The 19,459-nt window shown below is 36.3% G+C and overlaps 2 protein-coding genes across 5 annotated transcripts in view; one reads left to right on the forward strand and one right to left on the reverse strand.

Annotated features, from left to right (window-relative positions):
* The window catches only part of LOC123763280 (cuticlin-1), a 124,510-nt gene extending 115,747 nt beyond the window's left edge, over window positions 1-8,763 (forward strand). For all 4 annotated transcript variants that reach the window (XM_045750401.2, XM_045750400.2, XM_045750402.2 and 1 more), the window contains 4 exons: window positions 1,085-1,315; window positions 1,860-2,022; window positions 2,457-2,612; window positions 4,680-8,763. In XM_045750401.2, the coding sequence (XP_045606357.1) occupies window positions 1,085-1,315; window positions 1,860-2,022; window positions 2,457-2,612; window positions 4,680-4,937 (808 nt within the window). In that variant the 3' untranslated portion in view covers window positions 4,938-8,763. The remainder of the gene's footprint in view (window positions 1-1,084; window positions 1,316-1,859; window positions 2,023-2,456; window positions 2,613-4,679) is intronic.
* A 1,911-nt stretch (window positions 8,764-10,674) lies between these two features.
* On the reverse strand, window positions 10,675-18,668 carry LOC138351307 (anaphase-promoting complex subunit 7-like). The gene is made up of 4 exons (XM_069302954.1): window positions 18,491-18,668; window positions 16,554-16,699; window positions 16,145-16,259; window positions 10,675-14,902 (listed from the first exon to the last, which is right to left on the reverse strand). The coding sequence occupies exons 2-4, from the start codon at window positions 16,694-16,696 to the stop codon at window positions 14,834-14,836; spliced, it is 327 nt and encodes a 108-aa protein (XP_069159055.1). The 5' UTR covers window positions 16,697-16,699; window positions 18,491-18,668; the 3' UTR covers window positions 10,675-14,833.
* Window positions 18,669-19,459: the final 791 nt, after the last annotated feature.

Raw genomic sequence — 19,459 nt, forward strand, 5'->3', positions numbered from 1 at the left:
TCTACATTTCAAACCTTTAGATGTTTGCCCAACATAGAACCTATTACAGTCTTTACAAGGTATTTTATAAATGACACAATTATCACTACGAGGGATGTTTCTAACTAATAGTTTACCAACAGTAAGACATGGCCAATTGTCTAATGCTTTGTTCATTTGTCAGAAAATTCTCACCAAATTGATAGGGAGATGGCATCTTCAATAACGAATTGTAAAATCACTTTCAATAAAAACATAATTGAATCTGCTTTAATACAGATTACAAAATCATGTAATATGAACATTAGCGGTGGTTTATATAATTTAGATCCATTTTTTATTGATCAGTTAAAGGGCAATTTGAGTAGGATCATTGATACATATTTGTCTTACTAGTTCAATGTTAATATCCACTATCTTAAGCTATTAATATCCATGTATGAGCCTATTGGCCCATATGATACAGCTCTTATTTATATCCACCTAATCCCATTCATATATTTGTCATTGTACGTCACTTTACTTCACCTCTCTCTCTCTCTCTCCTGCCTATATATGTCCAAACTTACTGTCTTGTAAATCGTTCCTACTGAAGATGTATTATTAAAATACAAAAGTACTTAAGGAAATTCCTGTTTCAATTCTTCCTCCGTGGTCTGACACTGTCACTAGTATGATATACACATTATGACATACTAGCAGTGTATTTTATACTAGTAGTATGATATACACTGCTGGTGTGATGTGCCCTACTAGTATGATACGCACTACTACTATGCAGATGATCCTCTTGACTTTGAAGTAGAAAACAACGTTCAAAAAATATGAAGTACAGTATTACATTTGCCTTATTCAGCATTGCCTATGACTTTTCTTGCATGATCTACAAAATGAACACTGCTTACTCTGGTAGTGGGTTGCACTGGAAACCTTTTTTTTATTATATGTAGCCTATTAAAAGTCTTACACATCTGCAATTGCATTTTGCACAAATGAATTGTATAAAAAGTCATGTATTATACACAACAAAAAGCCTCATTTTCCTAATTAACAACTGATTACTTAAGCCAGGGCCAGTTTGTCTACATCTTTCATATGACCACAGTTTCATTGGGACGACGCCACTCACGGCTACAGCCCCGATGCCTGGTTGCTACATGCGCATCTTCGCTGGATCACCCTCAGACAAAGCAGTAGCGGAGAATGTGCGTATTGGTGATCCCCTCAGCATGGTCATCTCTCTGGATGATCAGGAAATCTACGGCATGAAGGTTACAGACTGCCTCGTGAGGGACGGCCTTGGCTGGGGAGAACAAATGCTCATCAACCATGATGGGTAAGCTAAGCTGCTGAGTAACATTGTTTCTTGCTTTTCCCCTTTCTTGTAAGAGACCAGTAGCTTGAAAGAGACATGTAACAGATGCCTTCTTTTGGTTCTTTTTGAATTAAAAGACGTTCAACTATAGGTATAGTTTTGCCAATTCGTTATCTTGAATTCCTATTTCATTCCATTTATCACGTATTCCTAATACTGTATTGGTATTCCCTCTATAAATGGTAGCTATTTTCTCTTGTGGCAGTCACATCCAGGTAGGCCTACTATGCACTTTTCATTCAAATGAGTGCAAGAGTTGATTACTTTATCAGGAAGATTTTTCTCGGTACAAGAAATGTCGGTAACATATTCATGATTTATAGTTATAAAAATGAATCTAAATTCATAAGTTTTGGATCTATATAAATTAATGTTTTACATCTGAATTATTAAAACTGAATATTGTATTAAAAACTATAATTAATTACTCTCATTATTAATGTAACTGTGTAGTAATAAACATGACAATGCTAGCATTAACAATCCTTCATGATGGCTTTGACAGGTGCCCTGTGGACTATGAAATTCTGGGAACATTCGAGTACTCCTCCTCTAAGACCACAGCTTCTGTACGCTTCCAGGCCCATAAGTTCCCTTACACCTCATCTGTATATTATCAGTGTAATGTCAAACTCTGCATCAAGAATGCTGGAGGCTGCGATGATGTGGTGAGTACCTTCTTACCATAATGCTTTATTATTTTATTCATCGTATTGTTTTGCCAAACACCATTTTTTTTTTTTTTAACTTCAATCCAAAGGTAAAATTGTTCACTTAACAATGAAGATATATTGGAGAGGAAAATATCAGTTGAAGTTCAATATGTAGCCCAACAGACCGTTCTTGAATGATTAGGAATCAAGGTAATAGTGAAGATCAGAAAGTGCTGATAATGATGTACAGAAAGATAGCAGCAGATAACATTTTGCCCACCGAAGGGGATCTCAAAGATTATTAGTAAAAATTTAAAATTATATTGTTATCAAGTTATTGATAGACAGTTTCAGATATCGAGTTTGTCACTCGGGAAATAAAGAGATACATTAAATTTTGCCTATCCAAATTTCTTACACAATTGATCTGAATCAAATTTTCTTTACAGCCACCTGTGTGTGTAGAGGGTCAGAACTTACTCCGTCGACGACGTAGAGATGTACCCGAGGTTGATGGAGATGGTAACCTGAAGGAAGTGGCAAAAGTTGACGAAGCCCTTACTATTGAGGTTTTCACAGGTCTCTACGTAAATGAGGATGAGGAAGTAAGTACTAATTTTAGACCTAAAGTTTGCCTGTAAAATACTAATTTATTAACTGGGGGGGGATGGGGGAGGGCAAACAGAGCAATGTAAAAAATTGTGGAAGGAGGTACAGCAGTTTTACCTCAACAAAAGATGAACCTTCCAGCTTATGAAGACAAAATGCCAGTAATTGCATTAGAAAATCCTTTTAATTTTTTAATCATTATTGTATAATGTATGATTGTAATAAGGCAACAAAGACAACTTATTTTAAAATATATGATTGTAATAAGGCAACAAAGACAACTTATTTTAAAATGTATGATTGTAATTGGGTTTGCAAAAGTATACCTGCTAAAGGTAAAAAATGACAGCACACTGCCACTTGTGTATGTAATGCGTGAGGTTTTTACTAATTATATGTAGTATAACAAGGATATAATTATACATAAAATATGTGGTAAGAGGAGAGAAAATAAGGTTATGAGTGAGCAAATTTTTACAGGGAAGCCTAGGCAAAGATCAAACCAAAAAGAACCTCTCATCTGTATGGAGGAAAGGAACAAAAACCTCCAGTGAAAGTGTGTAAAGCACCTTTGCAAACCACTGAGGAAGGAAAGAAGTAAACTCCTTTAACCCTCCATTTCAGCACACTGGTGGCAAATCAAGACCAACAGCTAGTGGAGTAGAATGAGATAAAATGAATGCCATCCAATGTCATTTGTTAAGTAAAGTCTGGGTAAGACCCCCAATGATACTCAAGGTGAAATAAAGATGCAGAATATACTAATCATCTGGGTTTGCTATCAAGCTCTGCTGTTCCTTAGGATTGTTATAGCAATGAAATAAAAATATTCTATCAAATTGTGTTATGAAGGGTTTCTTGTAGAAATAAGTACATCAACACAAGACCCCATCTTTTCTGTACTGACAGAGGTGTCTGTCACCTAAGGTGCTTTACCCAACTTCCAAATACCTTGGATGCACAATAAGTTTATGAACATCTGCAATAGGCTGCTAGGTTTGCTGCCCTTGATTACATTAAGGAATGGAAGCTATGCTTCCAAGGAGATAATTCAAGGCTATTTATAACCCTAATGTCATCACCCAACTGACAAATGAAAGTGCAACAAGCTCAAGGTATAAAAATAAACACAAAAATACAGCTAGAATAATTCTTGCCATACTAGTCTAAATTTTACACACACACTTAGGAAAATGGCTGAATGTAGACGACCTATTACTTACCCAAGTGTAATTACAAGATGAGAGCCACACTCGTGGTGTCCAGTCTTCCCAGCACTGTCATATGATGCTTTAAAACTACTGACAGGCTTAGCCTCCACCACCTTCTCACTTGTTCCAACTGTCTACCACTCTGTTTGCAGAACTAAACTTTCTAATTTTTTTGGCAGCATAGTTTTTTTTGGTTTGAACCTATATCCTCTTGTTCTGGAAGTAGTAGTTTTTTCAATTATTCTGTCAATTTTATCAATTCCTGTTACCATTTCGTAAGTAGTGATCACATCACCTCTTTTTCTTCTATTTTCTATCTTCTAGCTTTGGTATATTTAACACCTCTAACTTCTCATAGTTTTTGTTTTGGTTCCAGAAGCTATTAATTGCATGTCTTTGCACCGTTTCCAATTCATTGATGTTCTTCTTGAGATATGGGCACCATACAACTGGTACATATTACAATTTGGTGTAAAAGATTGTAAACAATTTCTTTAATATTTCATCATCCATGTACAGTATTTAAAAGTAATGCTAAAGTTGGAAAGCGTAGCAGATGCTTCTCTCACACTGTTATTTAGTGGTCCTCGGGTGACGGTTTACTTTCCAGAACTAAAGATTAGTTTAAAGTGTAGGAGTTTCATCTGCTGCATTTTAATAGAAATACAATTTTCTGATGAAAAATTTGGTAAAATATTATTAAACTTATGCTTTTGTTTTGCTTATCATTTGTCTATATTACATATTCTTTTAATATTAACATCTATAAATATCAGAATGTGTCAACATATAAAACAATGACACCTATATATATATATATGGCCTTAGATTAAAATCTTTTCTTTCTTGCAGCTTCCCGAACCTGAAGGAGCCTCCGACACACTTACTCCTCTAAAGGAGGAAGTGGTAGAGGATCCAAACACATTTTGTCTCTCTCCAAAGACCTTTGCTATTGGCATTGCCATTGCTGGTCTCATTCTAATGGTAGCAGTTATTGCGTCCATTCTCATACTCATCTCCCGCCGTCGTAGGAGAAAGGAGGATTCAACCACTGGTTCCTCTATATATTCCAGTCCTTACACCAATACAGCTTACAGTCACTCCTCCTAAAAATATTGGCAAGAGTGAATGCCAAAAGTGTGTTGGAGCATCATCAAAATTTGTGGCATAACTTTTTTTTTTTAATTCAGATGGACAGTTTAGATATTATAAGAAAATAGTAAATTAAGAATATGAATGTACAGTAACTACTGTATATTTCCTAGAGTTGAAAAATATATTCAGAACTCAGAACAGTACTGTAAATATGAAAGTGAATTTATAGTGTATTGTGAAGAACATGAACCTCTTTCTCAAAGGAAGCAAAGTACAGTAACTGAAGAATCATGGTCAGTAGGATTACTACAAAATTACTGACATTATGAATGACAAAATTCTGCATGTCATATTATCAGTCTATAAATGTGGATACACAGTTGTGTTATGGTGCAGTACCCAGCATCCTAAAACAGGAAACGTAAAATGGTGCTCCGGTATAAATTGTCCTAAATATAGATAGCAAGGTGCATAATTAACAGCTTAATTGATCACTCACACTATAGGAGAAATACTAAATACAGTACTAAAGTATACATATTGAAATGCTTGTGTGTTTATGCTTTTAACCAGCTGACAAATTTGATGTTTGACAGTTTGTTAAACTTTCCTAACTGGTTGTGAAGTTTGTGTCTTGAGAGGATGAGGGGAAACAGGTGGCCAAAGGAACAGGGAAGTTATGCCCAGAAAGTCAATGAAAGATGTTTTTAAATTAAAATAAAATACAAAATATTGTAAGTTTAGACTGCTTAGTCCATACAAAACTTTACTTTTTTTTTTTTTTTTTTTACTATGTTTCTGGATGAAATTTTGTACATATTTGGATCATTTTTCTCAGTTTAAAATATGATGCAAAATAACAAACAAAAAAGTTAATTTGCACTGTGTATAAAAAGTGCAAGTGACATTTCACTGGCTTTTCTGGGTTTGTTCAATACTCAAATTCTTTCCCCATGACAATAGAACACTGCTTGAAGTACCAGTTAGTAGACTATTATCAGTCAGCCACTAGGCCTGAGAGTAATTATTTAACATGCTGGAATAATCTTTTTAAGCACTGTTTAACAACTGGGGTCTCTGTTCCTTACTCAAGAGTCTCCCCTCTCTTCTTGCTAATCTTATCAAAGATCCGTCCATAAATAAGATTTATTCGTTTCTCAGAGGTTGCTCCCTGAGGAATGACTTTAGTGTCTACATAGGATAAGGATAACTGCGGCAAAAGTGACTTACGATGCAATATTACCTGGTGATCTGAAGTAGTGTTACATAACCATCAAGTGTTGGTTAATGATAGTCCTTGCTATCATTGGAGCTAGACCGTTTCCCTGTTAGTAGACTGCAAGCAATTGTTTTAAATATTTATTATTCCAAGAAGAATAGGATGCAAATTTGGCTGTTAATAATAACCTTTTGCTATACACGAAATACTTCTGTAAAGCATGTATATTGGCAAAATTAACAATATTTAGTATTTAAATAAGAATTGAAAATTATATACTCGGCATGCTATACAATACCAGTTTTGGAACATGGTGCTCTATAGGTACAGTATATATATATATGACAAACTCTTGCAATTGCTTGCAGTCATAAAATTAAGTAATTTAAAATGGATGAGGGCATTATGGAAAGTTATCTTTGATACAAGTTCACTCCTCAGTGGTGACTTGCATCAATAATGTGGATATTATGGTTTCCTTGTCAGGATTAAAATGTTCTTGTGGATTCTGCAAATAAGCAAATTTGAAATTATTCCAGAATAGCTTATGATTTTCTCTTGCTCCTTTATACATGTATAGTAACTTGTGCAACTAGTTCATAATGCCCGTATCCTCACTATAGTGTAGCTATAGTTTAGTGCCATAAGCTGTGTGCTTACCTATCATATTTGAGCAATCAGAAAACACAAATGAAATTGTACATCTCGCTGACAAAAGGTACAAAACCAGTATCAACCTTAACAGGGTAAATGAGAGCTTCCCACTAGCCCTTTAATATTTGTTGATGGGGCGAGACTAGTGTTTCAGCTACATTGCAGTTTGTATCCAAATTTGATTTTTTTTTAATATTCCTATTAAAAACTGTTGACAAGTTAGGCACTACCTATTCTGGAATTTTAATTTCCAACAGTGAAGTCCTGTGAAGTGAAGCTTTAACAAAATCCAGTAAAGAAAGCAATGTCCAGATGGAACAGACAACATTAAATCCTACTGGTTTGGATTAATACTTAATTGTTAAACTAAGTATTAATTCAGTAATTTAACAATTAAATTGTTAAAAAATTAAAATTTTACAAGTATATTTGGTATCAAAATTTGAGCATAAAAATAAAGAATAACAGATGTCTAGTTTGAACAGAATATTGGTTGCAAAGGAAGGGGACTGATCTAGACTGGAACTTCACTGTACATTTGATTTGTCATATTGCAAAAACAATTAAATTATATTATGGGATAATCTGATGCAAGCAATATACTATAGCATGGGGGGAAGCGGTCTGTAAAATGTTGATATAGATTTTTTAAAATAGCAATAACCCTTGTTATTCACCTTAAGGATTTTGTAACACGAATGCAGCATAATATTACAGTAATTTTCAGTTAGTTTATTGTATACATTCTTGTTAATTATTAATATTTTAAGAGGATGACACTGTAGTCATTTATACTGTAGATTTTTATACCAAATGTGAAAAACTAATTTCTAAATGACATTACCAAAGCTCAATTCCTCATGGATAATAACTGCTTTTTGCATTAACTTTATTTAATGTCATTTAGTAAATAGTTTTCTTTAAACTTTTTTTAATTTATGACTGACGGCCTACGGGGCAGCTATTAAATGTTTAAGTTTGTTAGATTATAGCATAATACACACACTTTCTATTATATTATTTAGACACTGGTTTACATGTGCATTGTGTTTATCTTGTTCTAACCTTTCAAGGCTTCAGTATATACATATATAGCTTACTTTTGCTACACTTCTCGATAAGTTTTCCATACAATGCACTTCTATATCTTTGTCTTGTATAAAACAGTTGTGTGAACAATTGCCAAATAATCATGAGCATTCTGTAATTAACCAAGTAATCATGATTTTTAAACATTTTGTAGTCTAGATCATTACCACAGTTCTGTTTCAGGTCCCTGTGTTTAAACACTGACTAAACTTGATAGTATCTTGAAATAATGGTACATGTTTTCAGTTATCAAATCCCTACTTATTCAATAATAATGATTAACATTGTAAAAATAATTGTATAACTGATGCATACTATATTTCAAGCTCTTTGTCAAGGGACCAATTTGGGTAAGTAATTGTGGTGGTAGTGCAGTCTACCTGTCTGCAAATTAAAAACTCTAAAACTCACTTTGAGCATTTCTACTGACATACACAGGTCCCATCAACTGCTTTATAACAAAGTTTACATTACAATACTTTGAGTGACTAAATATTATGTTTATAAATTTACACAGTATCAGCATTTAGTAATTGAGTGTTGTTTTGAATCTTTACATGTGTCAATTTAATGCAAGTGCTGCAAGATGAATATTCCAATGACATTATGCTTAGAAAGATCGATATTGATTTAAGGCATCACTTATTAAAGGTACTATTGCTGGTTATTATGGTGCAATGAAGGATGGTGCCACTAAGTATAAGGCCATTCAGGTATTGTGCCATTAAATTATGGCATGTATGTATGTTACTAAATGAATGATATCACCTGTGCCTTGTTGAACCATTGTGAGCTATCATCTTCTCTTGTGCGCTACGCGGGATGGTGACGGGTCTGTAGTTGCTCCACCGGGGACACCAAATAAATGCAATGAATTTGTGATAATGTTTTCTTGTCCCTGAATGTGCATGCATAGTCAAGTAGAGTAATAAAGTGAACAAAAATTTCCAAACAAGAAATCAATGTAATATATTATCATTAATGATACATATCATTAAGCCTGACTATTTATACCGTACATTTGTAATCAAAGTTAATATAAATTTTGCCACCAAATACACTGCTGAAAAAGTCAAATGTTCTTGTTCTTAATGCATTTCAAGTTGGATTTAATAAGAAAAAAAAAAAGCTTTGAATATAATTAAATGCCAATTTCTGGATGAGCCCCAGTGGCTTCCTGAAGCTACCGTACTGTACTGTCACTGCTTGTGTACCGCTACTAGGTTGCATTCATCACAGTTCTATCAGCGACCAGAACCTGGCTTCCTCGGAGGCACAGAGAGCAGTGACGTATATTTACTATGGGAAATGGGGAGGTCCTGGCATTGCCTGCTATCCCTCTTTATCTACCAATCTATCGATCCACATAGCCATTCATTTACCTATCTATCCATCTTTCTATATCATTATCTATCCATTCACCGTCTTTTTATCCAGTATCTATCCATCCATCGAACCATACATCTATCCATCCATTTACTATGTGTCTGTCTGTCTGTCTCTCTCATATTAAAATACAATTGTCTAATGTGTCAGTAGTCACCAGTGAGAGGAGCTTAGTAGTCTAAAATATTAAAAAAAAAAAAAAATTGCCACTTTTGGAAAAAAAAAGGCCATGGGTTGAGAAACCTTTAAAGCTGTGGAAGAATCATCTATTTTATGTGAGTATGAGCAAATTATTGACAGCAAGAAATTTCTGTTAATTTTTCCCAAGACCAGTGAATAATGGTGCAAATTAGTACAAGGACAAGAAATTGTGAAAATATTTAGCTATGCAACTGGTGGGCAGTGAAAAAAATCATCATGGGAGTCTGAATGTAACCGTGGCACACTGTTTCCTTTTGAATTCTAGGGACCCCGGCCAGCCTATACTCATCTCACACTCCAGACCATTCCCTCTGCCAATTTGGGTTAAGCAAGCCCCTATGCATATGGCCTCCAACTTCAGTCAGTCAGACAGACATTTTATCTTGTAGTATATATTTATGCCATCACTGGGGAAGGTACCCAGAGAGTCAGCAAGACAAAGCAGGCCACTGCTGGCTTTAAGCGAGACCGCAGCATCGAGAATCGCCAAAAGAACATTCCCAACAATGTAAACAAACCATCAAAATCTCTTAACTATTGAAAGCTCATTTTCCCCAACTCGGATGGAGGCAGCTCCCAGCCAGCCAGCTAGCCAGCATGTCCACCTACAGTTCTATGGCAGATCTAACCAACCCCCAAGCAACCTAGAGGGTGTCAAAGTCATCAGGGCTCTCCCAGAAATTGGCATTCATTACATTCAACACTGGTTTCCTGGAGAGCCCCCCATGTGGCTCCCTGAAGCTAACTACCAACAGAAAAGGAAAACAAAAAGCCACTTACCAGGGAGGAGAGAGCACTGCAGGAACTAAGATGAAGACGAGAATTTCTGGCTAAGAGAACCCAAAGCCACATAAGGGTGTCGGGGCCTGGGCACACTGACAAGATACTGGGCTACCAGAACCCTGTTTGTGCCACTTAACTGAAAAGCAGAACACTTGGAGCCAGAGCAGCAGAGAAGTGATCCGGCACATACTACACATCTGCATAGAACTGAAGGTGGAGATGCCGGCTGATTGGGAGCTGCCTCCCCACAAACGAGTGGGGCAAACAAGGTTGCACAAGTTTTAAGAGATTTCGATCATTGTTGGGAGAGTTAGTTCACTAGTTTTCAAGGCTGCAGTCTCGTTTAAACGCGCATCTGTGATACAGAGTCTAATGAACCATAATATGCCTAAGCTCTACCCAGGAAAGTAAAAATTTACAGTCTCTACATATTTATTGATGCATTTAAATTAATGAAGCATTTACAGGTATTTTTATTGTGTGTGTGTTAAAATACTAAAGTATATACAAAAATAAACGTCATTGTTTTTGATAAAAAAATTCACTTGTGTGTTGAATTCTTTTATCTAGTATATTCACATATGGAGCCATAGGCCTCACATGCATTATTCTGGAAAAACAGTATTACAGTACACTATAAAACTAAAAAATGGTTAATTTCAAGGGTCAGGCTTTAAAATGAACTGATGTATGGTAAGAGTCCAAAGATTGCAAATTTACAGTGGAGCTTTAATTCTAATACAATTAAACCCATGTAATATAGAAAATGGAAATGAAACAAGGGAAGGGGAGGGGCTACCTATAACTAGTCCTGGTAATATTTTATTTATCTTGTTGTGCAGTGTTGTTGTCTTCACCCATCATACAACCCTTGCAACTACAGTAATTTATTGTTTAGGCTCGGTAATCTGAATTATATGGGGCTCACCTTATTTGAGTTAACCGAACATTCATCTTGGCCGAATTTCTTACCAGCAATGTCCAAAAATGAGCAAATTTGCAATTTTTTGTACCACAACCCAATTACTCCCACCACTTACCCATGCACTCTGGTCATTTACCCATTCATTTTCATGGCTTACCTACTTACCCCATCATTTACTTGAAAACGATGGAAGTGCATTCATTCAGACTACTGAATTCCAACCTATCTCTCACTATAATTCATACAGTACATGTAATTTTAATATTTTTCTCACATATCTTTCCCATTTACTTTTCCAAAGAACTGCTTCAGAAGTACCCATCTTCCTCTTCTGAAACTTCAACTTCCTACCAATTCCTTTCCCTTTAGCATTTTTTCTGGAACACAAACTGCAAATCGGTTTATAACCAGATCCACCAATTACTTCTGGATGAATAAGCAGTAAACAGTTAAGGATCAATGTTCAGTGGACCTTCCTGTCCTGGCCTTGAGCCCAACCAAATTGCTTGTGAGGTTGGGGCGAGCTGATCCCACATTCTATTTCTAGTACATTGTCACTGCTGCCTACTAGTGCCAAATATTTTACCTAAAAATCTCTTCCTCTCACTCTATGAACACAAAAGTCCAATATAGTTAGTTCATCACCTCTCATCCTTGTGGCTTTATTTATTTGTTGTTGAATAGATGATTGTTCTGTCTGGAAAGAAATCCAATTGTTCATTCCTAGATCACATCATTTTCAATAGAGGTATACTGTATTGATTTTTAGTTAAAGCTCCCAGTTAAAATTAATCTTACCTCCTTTCGGCTATCCTAATTCTCTCTCTCACAATGCTCAGTTGCCATTCCCTCATGTTTTCTCAGTGTTCTTGTGCCCAGGCATTGTTTGATGGAGCAGTGTATATACATTACTGTACTACTATCCACCATAACAGACTTCTTATTTAAGCTCCATTTATGTTATTTGGACCTCTACATTATGAGGATTTTGTATTATCTCTCATGCTAACAGATCTTTTATTAATATTGCTAGCTCATCTACTTACTTCACTTCCCTGTCCCCTTTCTACATTATGTAATCTTTTTCTAAGACAAACTCATTGTGCATCCTTTTTACAAGTTTTGTCTCCATCAAAAGAGGACTTGACAAACACCTCAAAGGATACCTGATCAACCAGGCTGTGATCAGCTGCATTGAACAGCTTGGTTGACCAGACCACCAACCAGGAGGCCTGGTCAGAGACCGGGCCACAGGAATATTGATCCTTGGAATCATTGACAACTAATCAATACAAGTACCAGTACTGTATGTCTAGGCCTCAACTATTATATCCTTCCATTCCATAACTTGTTTATAAATACAGTATCCGATTTGTATACAAGATATTTAAGAACCAGTTTTTATTTGAGAGTTTTTCCTTTCTATTTAATTTTCTGTTTAGTGAGGTCCTATTGATCCAAAGTCAAAGTATTTACTGGGTTTCTCAAGCCCATAACTTTGTATAAAAAAAAACAACTCTCCTTCCTTTTGCCTTTTTTAGAGCTTTACTTTTCTATGGTTTCTGAAAGTTCTCTCAGTACTTTAACCCTTTTGCATTCCCAAAATTTTTGCCTTTTGCAATATATTGTGTTACTCATCGTTTTATTCAGCAGTCTACTTTTGCCATGAACAAATCCACAAGGGCCGTGACGAGGATTCGAACCTACGTCCGAGATCATCCCAGACGCTGCCTTAATCTGTTTGTTCATTTGATGCATCACGCTATTGTGATTTCTGTGTGTACTTTTGCCATATTCCTACTTTCCAATAAACTTAAATTCTTACACATTTCTTCACAATCTTACCACTCAAACTCTTTAACCCTTAGACAGCAGCTATGGAAAATGGTCATACTCGCCTATGTACAAAAAAAAAAAAAAAATCCTAAAAATAATTTTTCATTATAGAATTATTAATATGTATTTGTACACAAGTGAATATTTATCGTTTCACTGGGTGGAGGCGCTCTGCAAGGCTACATCTGGCACTTGTCAATGCCTGGTGCTCGACTTTGCTGATGCTTCCTGTTTTACCCTCGGATGTTTCACCGATTGTATTATCAGTTTGTTTTTCTTTATTTACGTCTACAGAGAGCATTTATATCCATATCTGCATCGTACATGTGAAACTCAGACAATAATAGTTTAAATTGTCTTTTGCTGATTACCGCAGTCCCTTAAGGATAGTCAGTAGATGATAATCGCAGCCTAAGAGTTAATGAAAACAAATCTACCAAAGTCTCACAGGTTAGCAACTTACTATTAATGAATAAAATATGCACAATGATAATATTAACACAGTTCATGTAACATCTAGGAATCCTTCTAAATCAACATGTTGCCATCAGGGACTGATATCAACATATAGTATCATCAGTTATCACTAGTTAGTGGAGCAAGTGATGCAGGGAGGGTACATGTACTCTTGAAGGGATAAGTCAGTAAAGTCTCTCTCTCTCTCTCCCTCTCTCTGTGAAGTGAAGACCAGTGAAGACCCTAACTTGTACGAGCTCCCTCTACTGAACATGGTTTGTGAGCATGACGACGACACTATAACATCTCAAGTTGGAACAGAATAATGTACATTGCTGCCTGGAATCCTGGAAGCATATGAGTTGTTTTATCTGGCCAGACAACTTGAATGCACGTCACCTAAAGAGGTACCACTTGATGGGGCAGGTCTTGCCTAGAGGTTCTGGTGTAGGGATGAGGGAGAATGGGAAGCACAATATGGTAGTAAGCTATTTTATGCTTTGCACAATATTTATCATTCTACCATACCAACATCTAACCTTGTATTATTTTGGTGTCTGTCAATGTTTGTCAAGAATTTGTATCTGCTTCTCATGAGGAGCTCATTCAATTTTTTTTTTAGTCTCTGTAAGGATCTTCCAGAGGGAGATAAAGAGTATCTTTGCCCACCTAAAGTGACAAAATGAATTACAGGAAAAATATACAATGAAGCCACATTAACATGATGTAACAATGAGAAAATCAGTGGGAGCCCTGAGGAGGATTCCAACCCACTCACTTGGTACTCCCGAGCTAGCACCCGAGGCCATTTTGTTCCTGTAAGAAACAACGTTTCTATTTTTCTTCCTTACAGGAACAAAAACAGTAGAATTGCAAACAAATAATCATGAAACAAATGAGATATAAGAGCATCTCTAAGAACATTTATATAGTAATGACAAAATATCACAATGAACATTGTATACTGGACTTTTAAAGGAAGGTCTACGTAGAAAAATAAATACATTATGATGCCGCACTTTATACATGATGCCGTGTTTCTTGTATTAATAAGCATAATTTGTTCATCAAATAAATAAAATACAGCACTGAAATCCTAACATCCTCAATTATATCTACATGCATGTGAAAATGCTGCATAAATACAATGTCCTAAGATGGGTAGTACAATCAATAAATATTCATATATGATTTTGTGTGTAAATCAAGGACAAAGTTTTCCAGTCACTAAATTACAAATACTGTGTACAAAAGTATGCTACTAATCAGTTAGGCAGATTATGCTCACAGCAAATGCAGCATCGACAACTTGGTGCGACTTTAGTTGTTGACCATGTGGTAAACATTTCAGATGGTACTATGCTACTGGCCACTAAATGAAAAGTCCACATCTGACCAAACAGCTTCAAGATCACTTTCTTCCACTTCTCCCTGAAATAGATTTTGATTAGAGAAATCAGATTTTGCAGTGTGACCAAGTTCCATACATAATCTAGGACACGGGTAACAAAATAAGAATACCTAAGAGGAGAGATCCAAACTCTCAGAGTGGGTGGCCAATGGAACACGAGCAGGTACTAGGGAAGAGAAGCCTAGTTAAAAACCACAGTGATTGAAATTACTGGAGATATAAAATGTGGCTGGCATTTACACAACTGTGAAATCATATATGATAATATTAGTAATAGCAACAAAGTTCTCTATGTGGAACAGTTCATCTCAAAAAGGCAAAAACCTGCTTAGTTTAGGTTCAAGACTGATGTCCCACCTTTAGTAGGTACTAGTAAACTAGAACAAATAAGGCTCGAGAGTGAGGGAACAGCTGGCACGGAACTCAGCGAGACCTGAGCTGCTACCTAGTGAAGGGTAATGGGTTCTTGAAGCAAGGGTTGTGATACATGAAAAACTACCAGGTGACAGGTTTTCAAATTGTGTCGTTTGTTGCCTCTATGAGTGTTGAATTGTTCAGTTGATGGTTTGACTTTGTGAAATTCACTTTGGTGTGGGGTTGATCTATGATCCCTACACTTTCCTCACCTATGTGGTAATACCAGATTTTGGTCCAAGGTGTTTAGTATTCATTCAAAGTTAAAGGCCCAATTGTTACTAACAACTCTAATGATTCAGTATCTTTAACTAAAGATAACTACTGAAGGATACAGAACAGAAAAATCTTTTTACGTGAATCATCTCCCTGCCTCACTAAATGGTCATAGTACTGTATAGCAAAGTATTACTCCAGGTAGCTGAAGTCATAATGTAATAAACAAGTGACATCTTTTTACTTAATTTAACCTTCATTGACTCTTGTTCCTCTTTTTTTTTTCCTCAGGGCAGATGTCTTCCATGAAAAGTAGGAAACTGGACAATGATGAAGGATAAATGAATGAATGAACTAAAGGGGGCTGGGGTGATGTAAAGAGTTAATACACAGAATCACAAACAAAGTGGCAAATGCACACCAACTGCTGAAACCTATACTGGATGTCTAGTCATTTGTTGTAAAATTTTAAGGTTACCAATTTATTTTATTTATCAGAATTATAATCTCGGATATCACATTTGAGCTGAAATCAAAATTTTGTTTTGCAACTCAAGTCAATACACTATCAGTTTAAAGAATAAAATGACTTAAAGAAAAAATAAGAAGACAATTAGGTTAAATTATCTTACCTCAGAATCAGCTATATCCTCCACCTCCATGTCATAAGGAGGAGCTTCAACTGCATCAGGAGCAGCCTCCATCTTCTGCATTCCTTCCAAGGCACGAGTATTACTAGGTTCATGGCTGATGGAATCAACATTAATCAAAACTTAGATCTTGAGTACAGTATTAAAATCATGCTAAAACCTAAGCTGCCACAGCTCCCAAACATTTTTATGAAGCAATCTTTAGCATTAGCACATACACTAAACTGTCAATCTTTGATGAAATTAAACAAAATTGTAAATTGTAAATCCATTTTCAGGCTCTAAAATGACTGATTTATTACAACTGGATGCTAGTCTCATTAGTGAAGATAATGAGACTTTCATAATCCAATGAAGCTTATTATCTATTGTAACATTAAATAATACTTACTTCAATGCAATTCCAAAATGGTGTGCAGCCTTTTCCTCATCATGAACATGTGAAAAAAAGTCTGCCAGCATCTGATGAAGACGACTAGTTGATTGTACTGCAACCTGTTTACGTAATAATTCTATTGCAGCTTCGTAACGCATATCCTGTAAATAAAATCCAACATTGAATGTAATGAAATGCCTATTTCTGGTGGGACTCTTCAAAGCTTCCCTGATGCTAAATCCTGGATAGCTCCACCCAATACAATTCACACCACCAGTGTATAGTAAGTCACTGGAAACAGGAGACCTACCAGATATATTGAAGACAGCTAATGTAGTCCTAAAAAGGGTGACAGGCATGAGGCACTGAACTACAGGCCAGTGTCCCTAACTTGTGTACCTTGCAAGGTGATCTCTTGAGGTTATTTTGAGATGATTTCGGGGCTTTTAGCGTTCCCGCGACCTGGTCCTTGACCAGGTCTCCTTTTTGTTAACCCCCTCCCCCCTCCTGGAAACAGCCCGTAGCAGCTGTCCAACTCCCAGGTACCTATTTACTGCTAGGTAACAGGGGCATCAGGGTGAAAGATACATTTTCCCCACTTGTCTCCGCCTCCACCTCCACCGGGAATCGAACCCAGAACCTCAGGACTACGAATCCGAAGCGCTAGTCCACCCAGTTGTCAGGCGATGGATAAGATCGTGACAAAAAACCTAGCAGCACATCTGCAGATAAGGGACTTCGTAACACACCCCCAACATGGGGTTCAGGGATGGCAAATCTTGCCTCACTGGTTTAATAGAATTCTACAACCAGGTGACAAAGATGAAACAAAAAAGAGAAGAGTGGGCATACTGCATTTCCTTTGACTGTCGGAAAGCCTTTGACACAGTTACACAGGGCGCTGGTGGCTGAGTGGACAGTACGCTGGATACATAATCCTGTGGTCTGGGGTTCGATTCCCGGTGCCTGCGGAAACAGATAAGCAGAGTTTTTCATCCCAGATGCCCCTGTTACCTAGCAGTAAATAGGTACCTGGGAGTTAGACAGCTGTTACGGGCTGCTTCCTGAGGGGGGAGGGGAGGAATGAAAAAAGACAAAAACAATTTGAACAATTTTGAAAAAAGAAAAAATGTCAAAAAGGTTCATTCTGTGTATGTCAGGTAGGCTGCTCCATTTTCTATGAAATATCATATTGATGTTTTTCGATGGGGAAACTATGGATTAATTTTATTTCCACTATTTTTCATGAGGGAATTTGTTTCGCAAGATGAGCGTTTCACATGACGAGCTCGGTGCTGTGCCGGATAAAATTCGTTAATCGAGGCTCCTCTGTATGTATGAATTTATGACTATTGATGATCATCACAATAGGTACAGAATTATCTTAACAGGAGGGTGGGTTGCCCACAGGCAACTAGTGGAGGTGGAAGAATGATCTATTGGCACAAAAATAAGACAAAGGAATTCTAAAATTTGCAACCCCCCCCCCCACAGCAAGAGCAGCTGAGGGAACCGGTTTATATCAGACAGAGCGAGGGGTTTACCAAGACTTAAAGGCTTAAAAATCAAGCAGGAAACCTAGGCACAGGAATGACTCACTAAGAACCACACCTGATGTACCTTAGGAACACACAGCTGCAAACAAGCAAGCAAAAACACTGACAAAATTCTACAAAAATATCTTAATCTTTCAATTACTCGGCTAACTAAAAGTCCTACACTGTGGTGTGCATGGCAAAAAATAATTCACAAAACTAATGTCCAAAAAAAAAATCCATTTGCTGATTCTAGCAGAGGAGGTAATCACAGATAATGACTGGAGCTATTTAAAGATTAATAATAGAAGTATACTTTACTCTTTCATTGCTCTCTGGCTGACTATAAATTAATGGGCAAGTAGGTTTATGAAATTACACATTTACATTAAACAAATAAATGTTAAGCACTCATACCTGTTCATATAATTCACATAGCAGGTAAACAGCTGGGAGGTGGTATGGGTCTTCTTTTAATGCCTTTTCTAAAAGTGTTTTCCCTTTGCTTATTGTCAAAGTGTCCTTCAGTAGAACAGATGCATATAACTGTAACAAAAAACAAATACTGTATATAGGAATCAAAATATACTTACAAGGGCAGATAAACAGATACACTACTGTATTAATTTAAAGAAAGGGTAACTAGAAATTTTATATTTGGATTGAGTGCAAATGACAAAGCCGAATATTTCCCTTGGTTATGTCACTAAAAAATCATGAAACTGAATTATTAATTGATGAAGCCATCCCACATTAACCACATTCATGATTCACATACATTAATGATGACCAAACCACATATCAGAACGTGAAGAAACGATAATGTTTTGCTCCATCCTGGACCATTATCAAGTCGTGTAACAAAAGAGAGGAAGGTACAGTGAAATATATAGCATAATAGGGTGAAAAGAGGGGTAAGGAGCAGGTAAGAGAAAGATAAGAATATGGAAAGAATAGAATGAATGCATGAATATAATAATAATAAAAAAAAGATGAATTCATAAATATTCTTAAATTTTGCTGATGCTTGTAGCCAAAGATATAATGGGAATGAATGCTCAATTGCCTCCCAAAAATTAAAAAAAAACTGGGCCCAGGATCTGTACAGGTCACAAGGATGGGCAGCAACAGGGCAAACTAGACATTTCTTTCTAGGCGATCCCTCTCTGCTCATTGTTCTCACACCCTTATTGCAAAATTTATTTAGACTAGTCATTAACTTTATTGGTAACTTATTCAGGGAACCACAAAAATGGAAAACTGACATTTCTGTATAAGCATGTGCTTACCTGTACGTACTTATCTATCAGTGACCGTGAGGGAGTGAGATCTAGCACCTTATGCCTCGCATACTAGCGATATATAACCTGGCATGGTTATATATCG

The sequence above is a fragment of the Procambarus clarkii genome, chromosome 49 (genome assembly GCF_040958095.1).
Source record: "Procambarus clarkii isolate CNS0578487 chromosome 49, FALCON_Pclarkii_2.0, whole genome shotgun sequence".
NCBI lineage: Eukaryota > Metazoa > Arthropoda > Malacostraca > Decapoda > Cambaridae > Procambarus > Procambarus clarkii.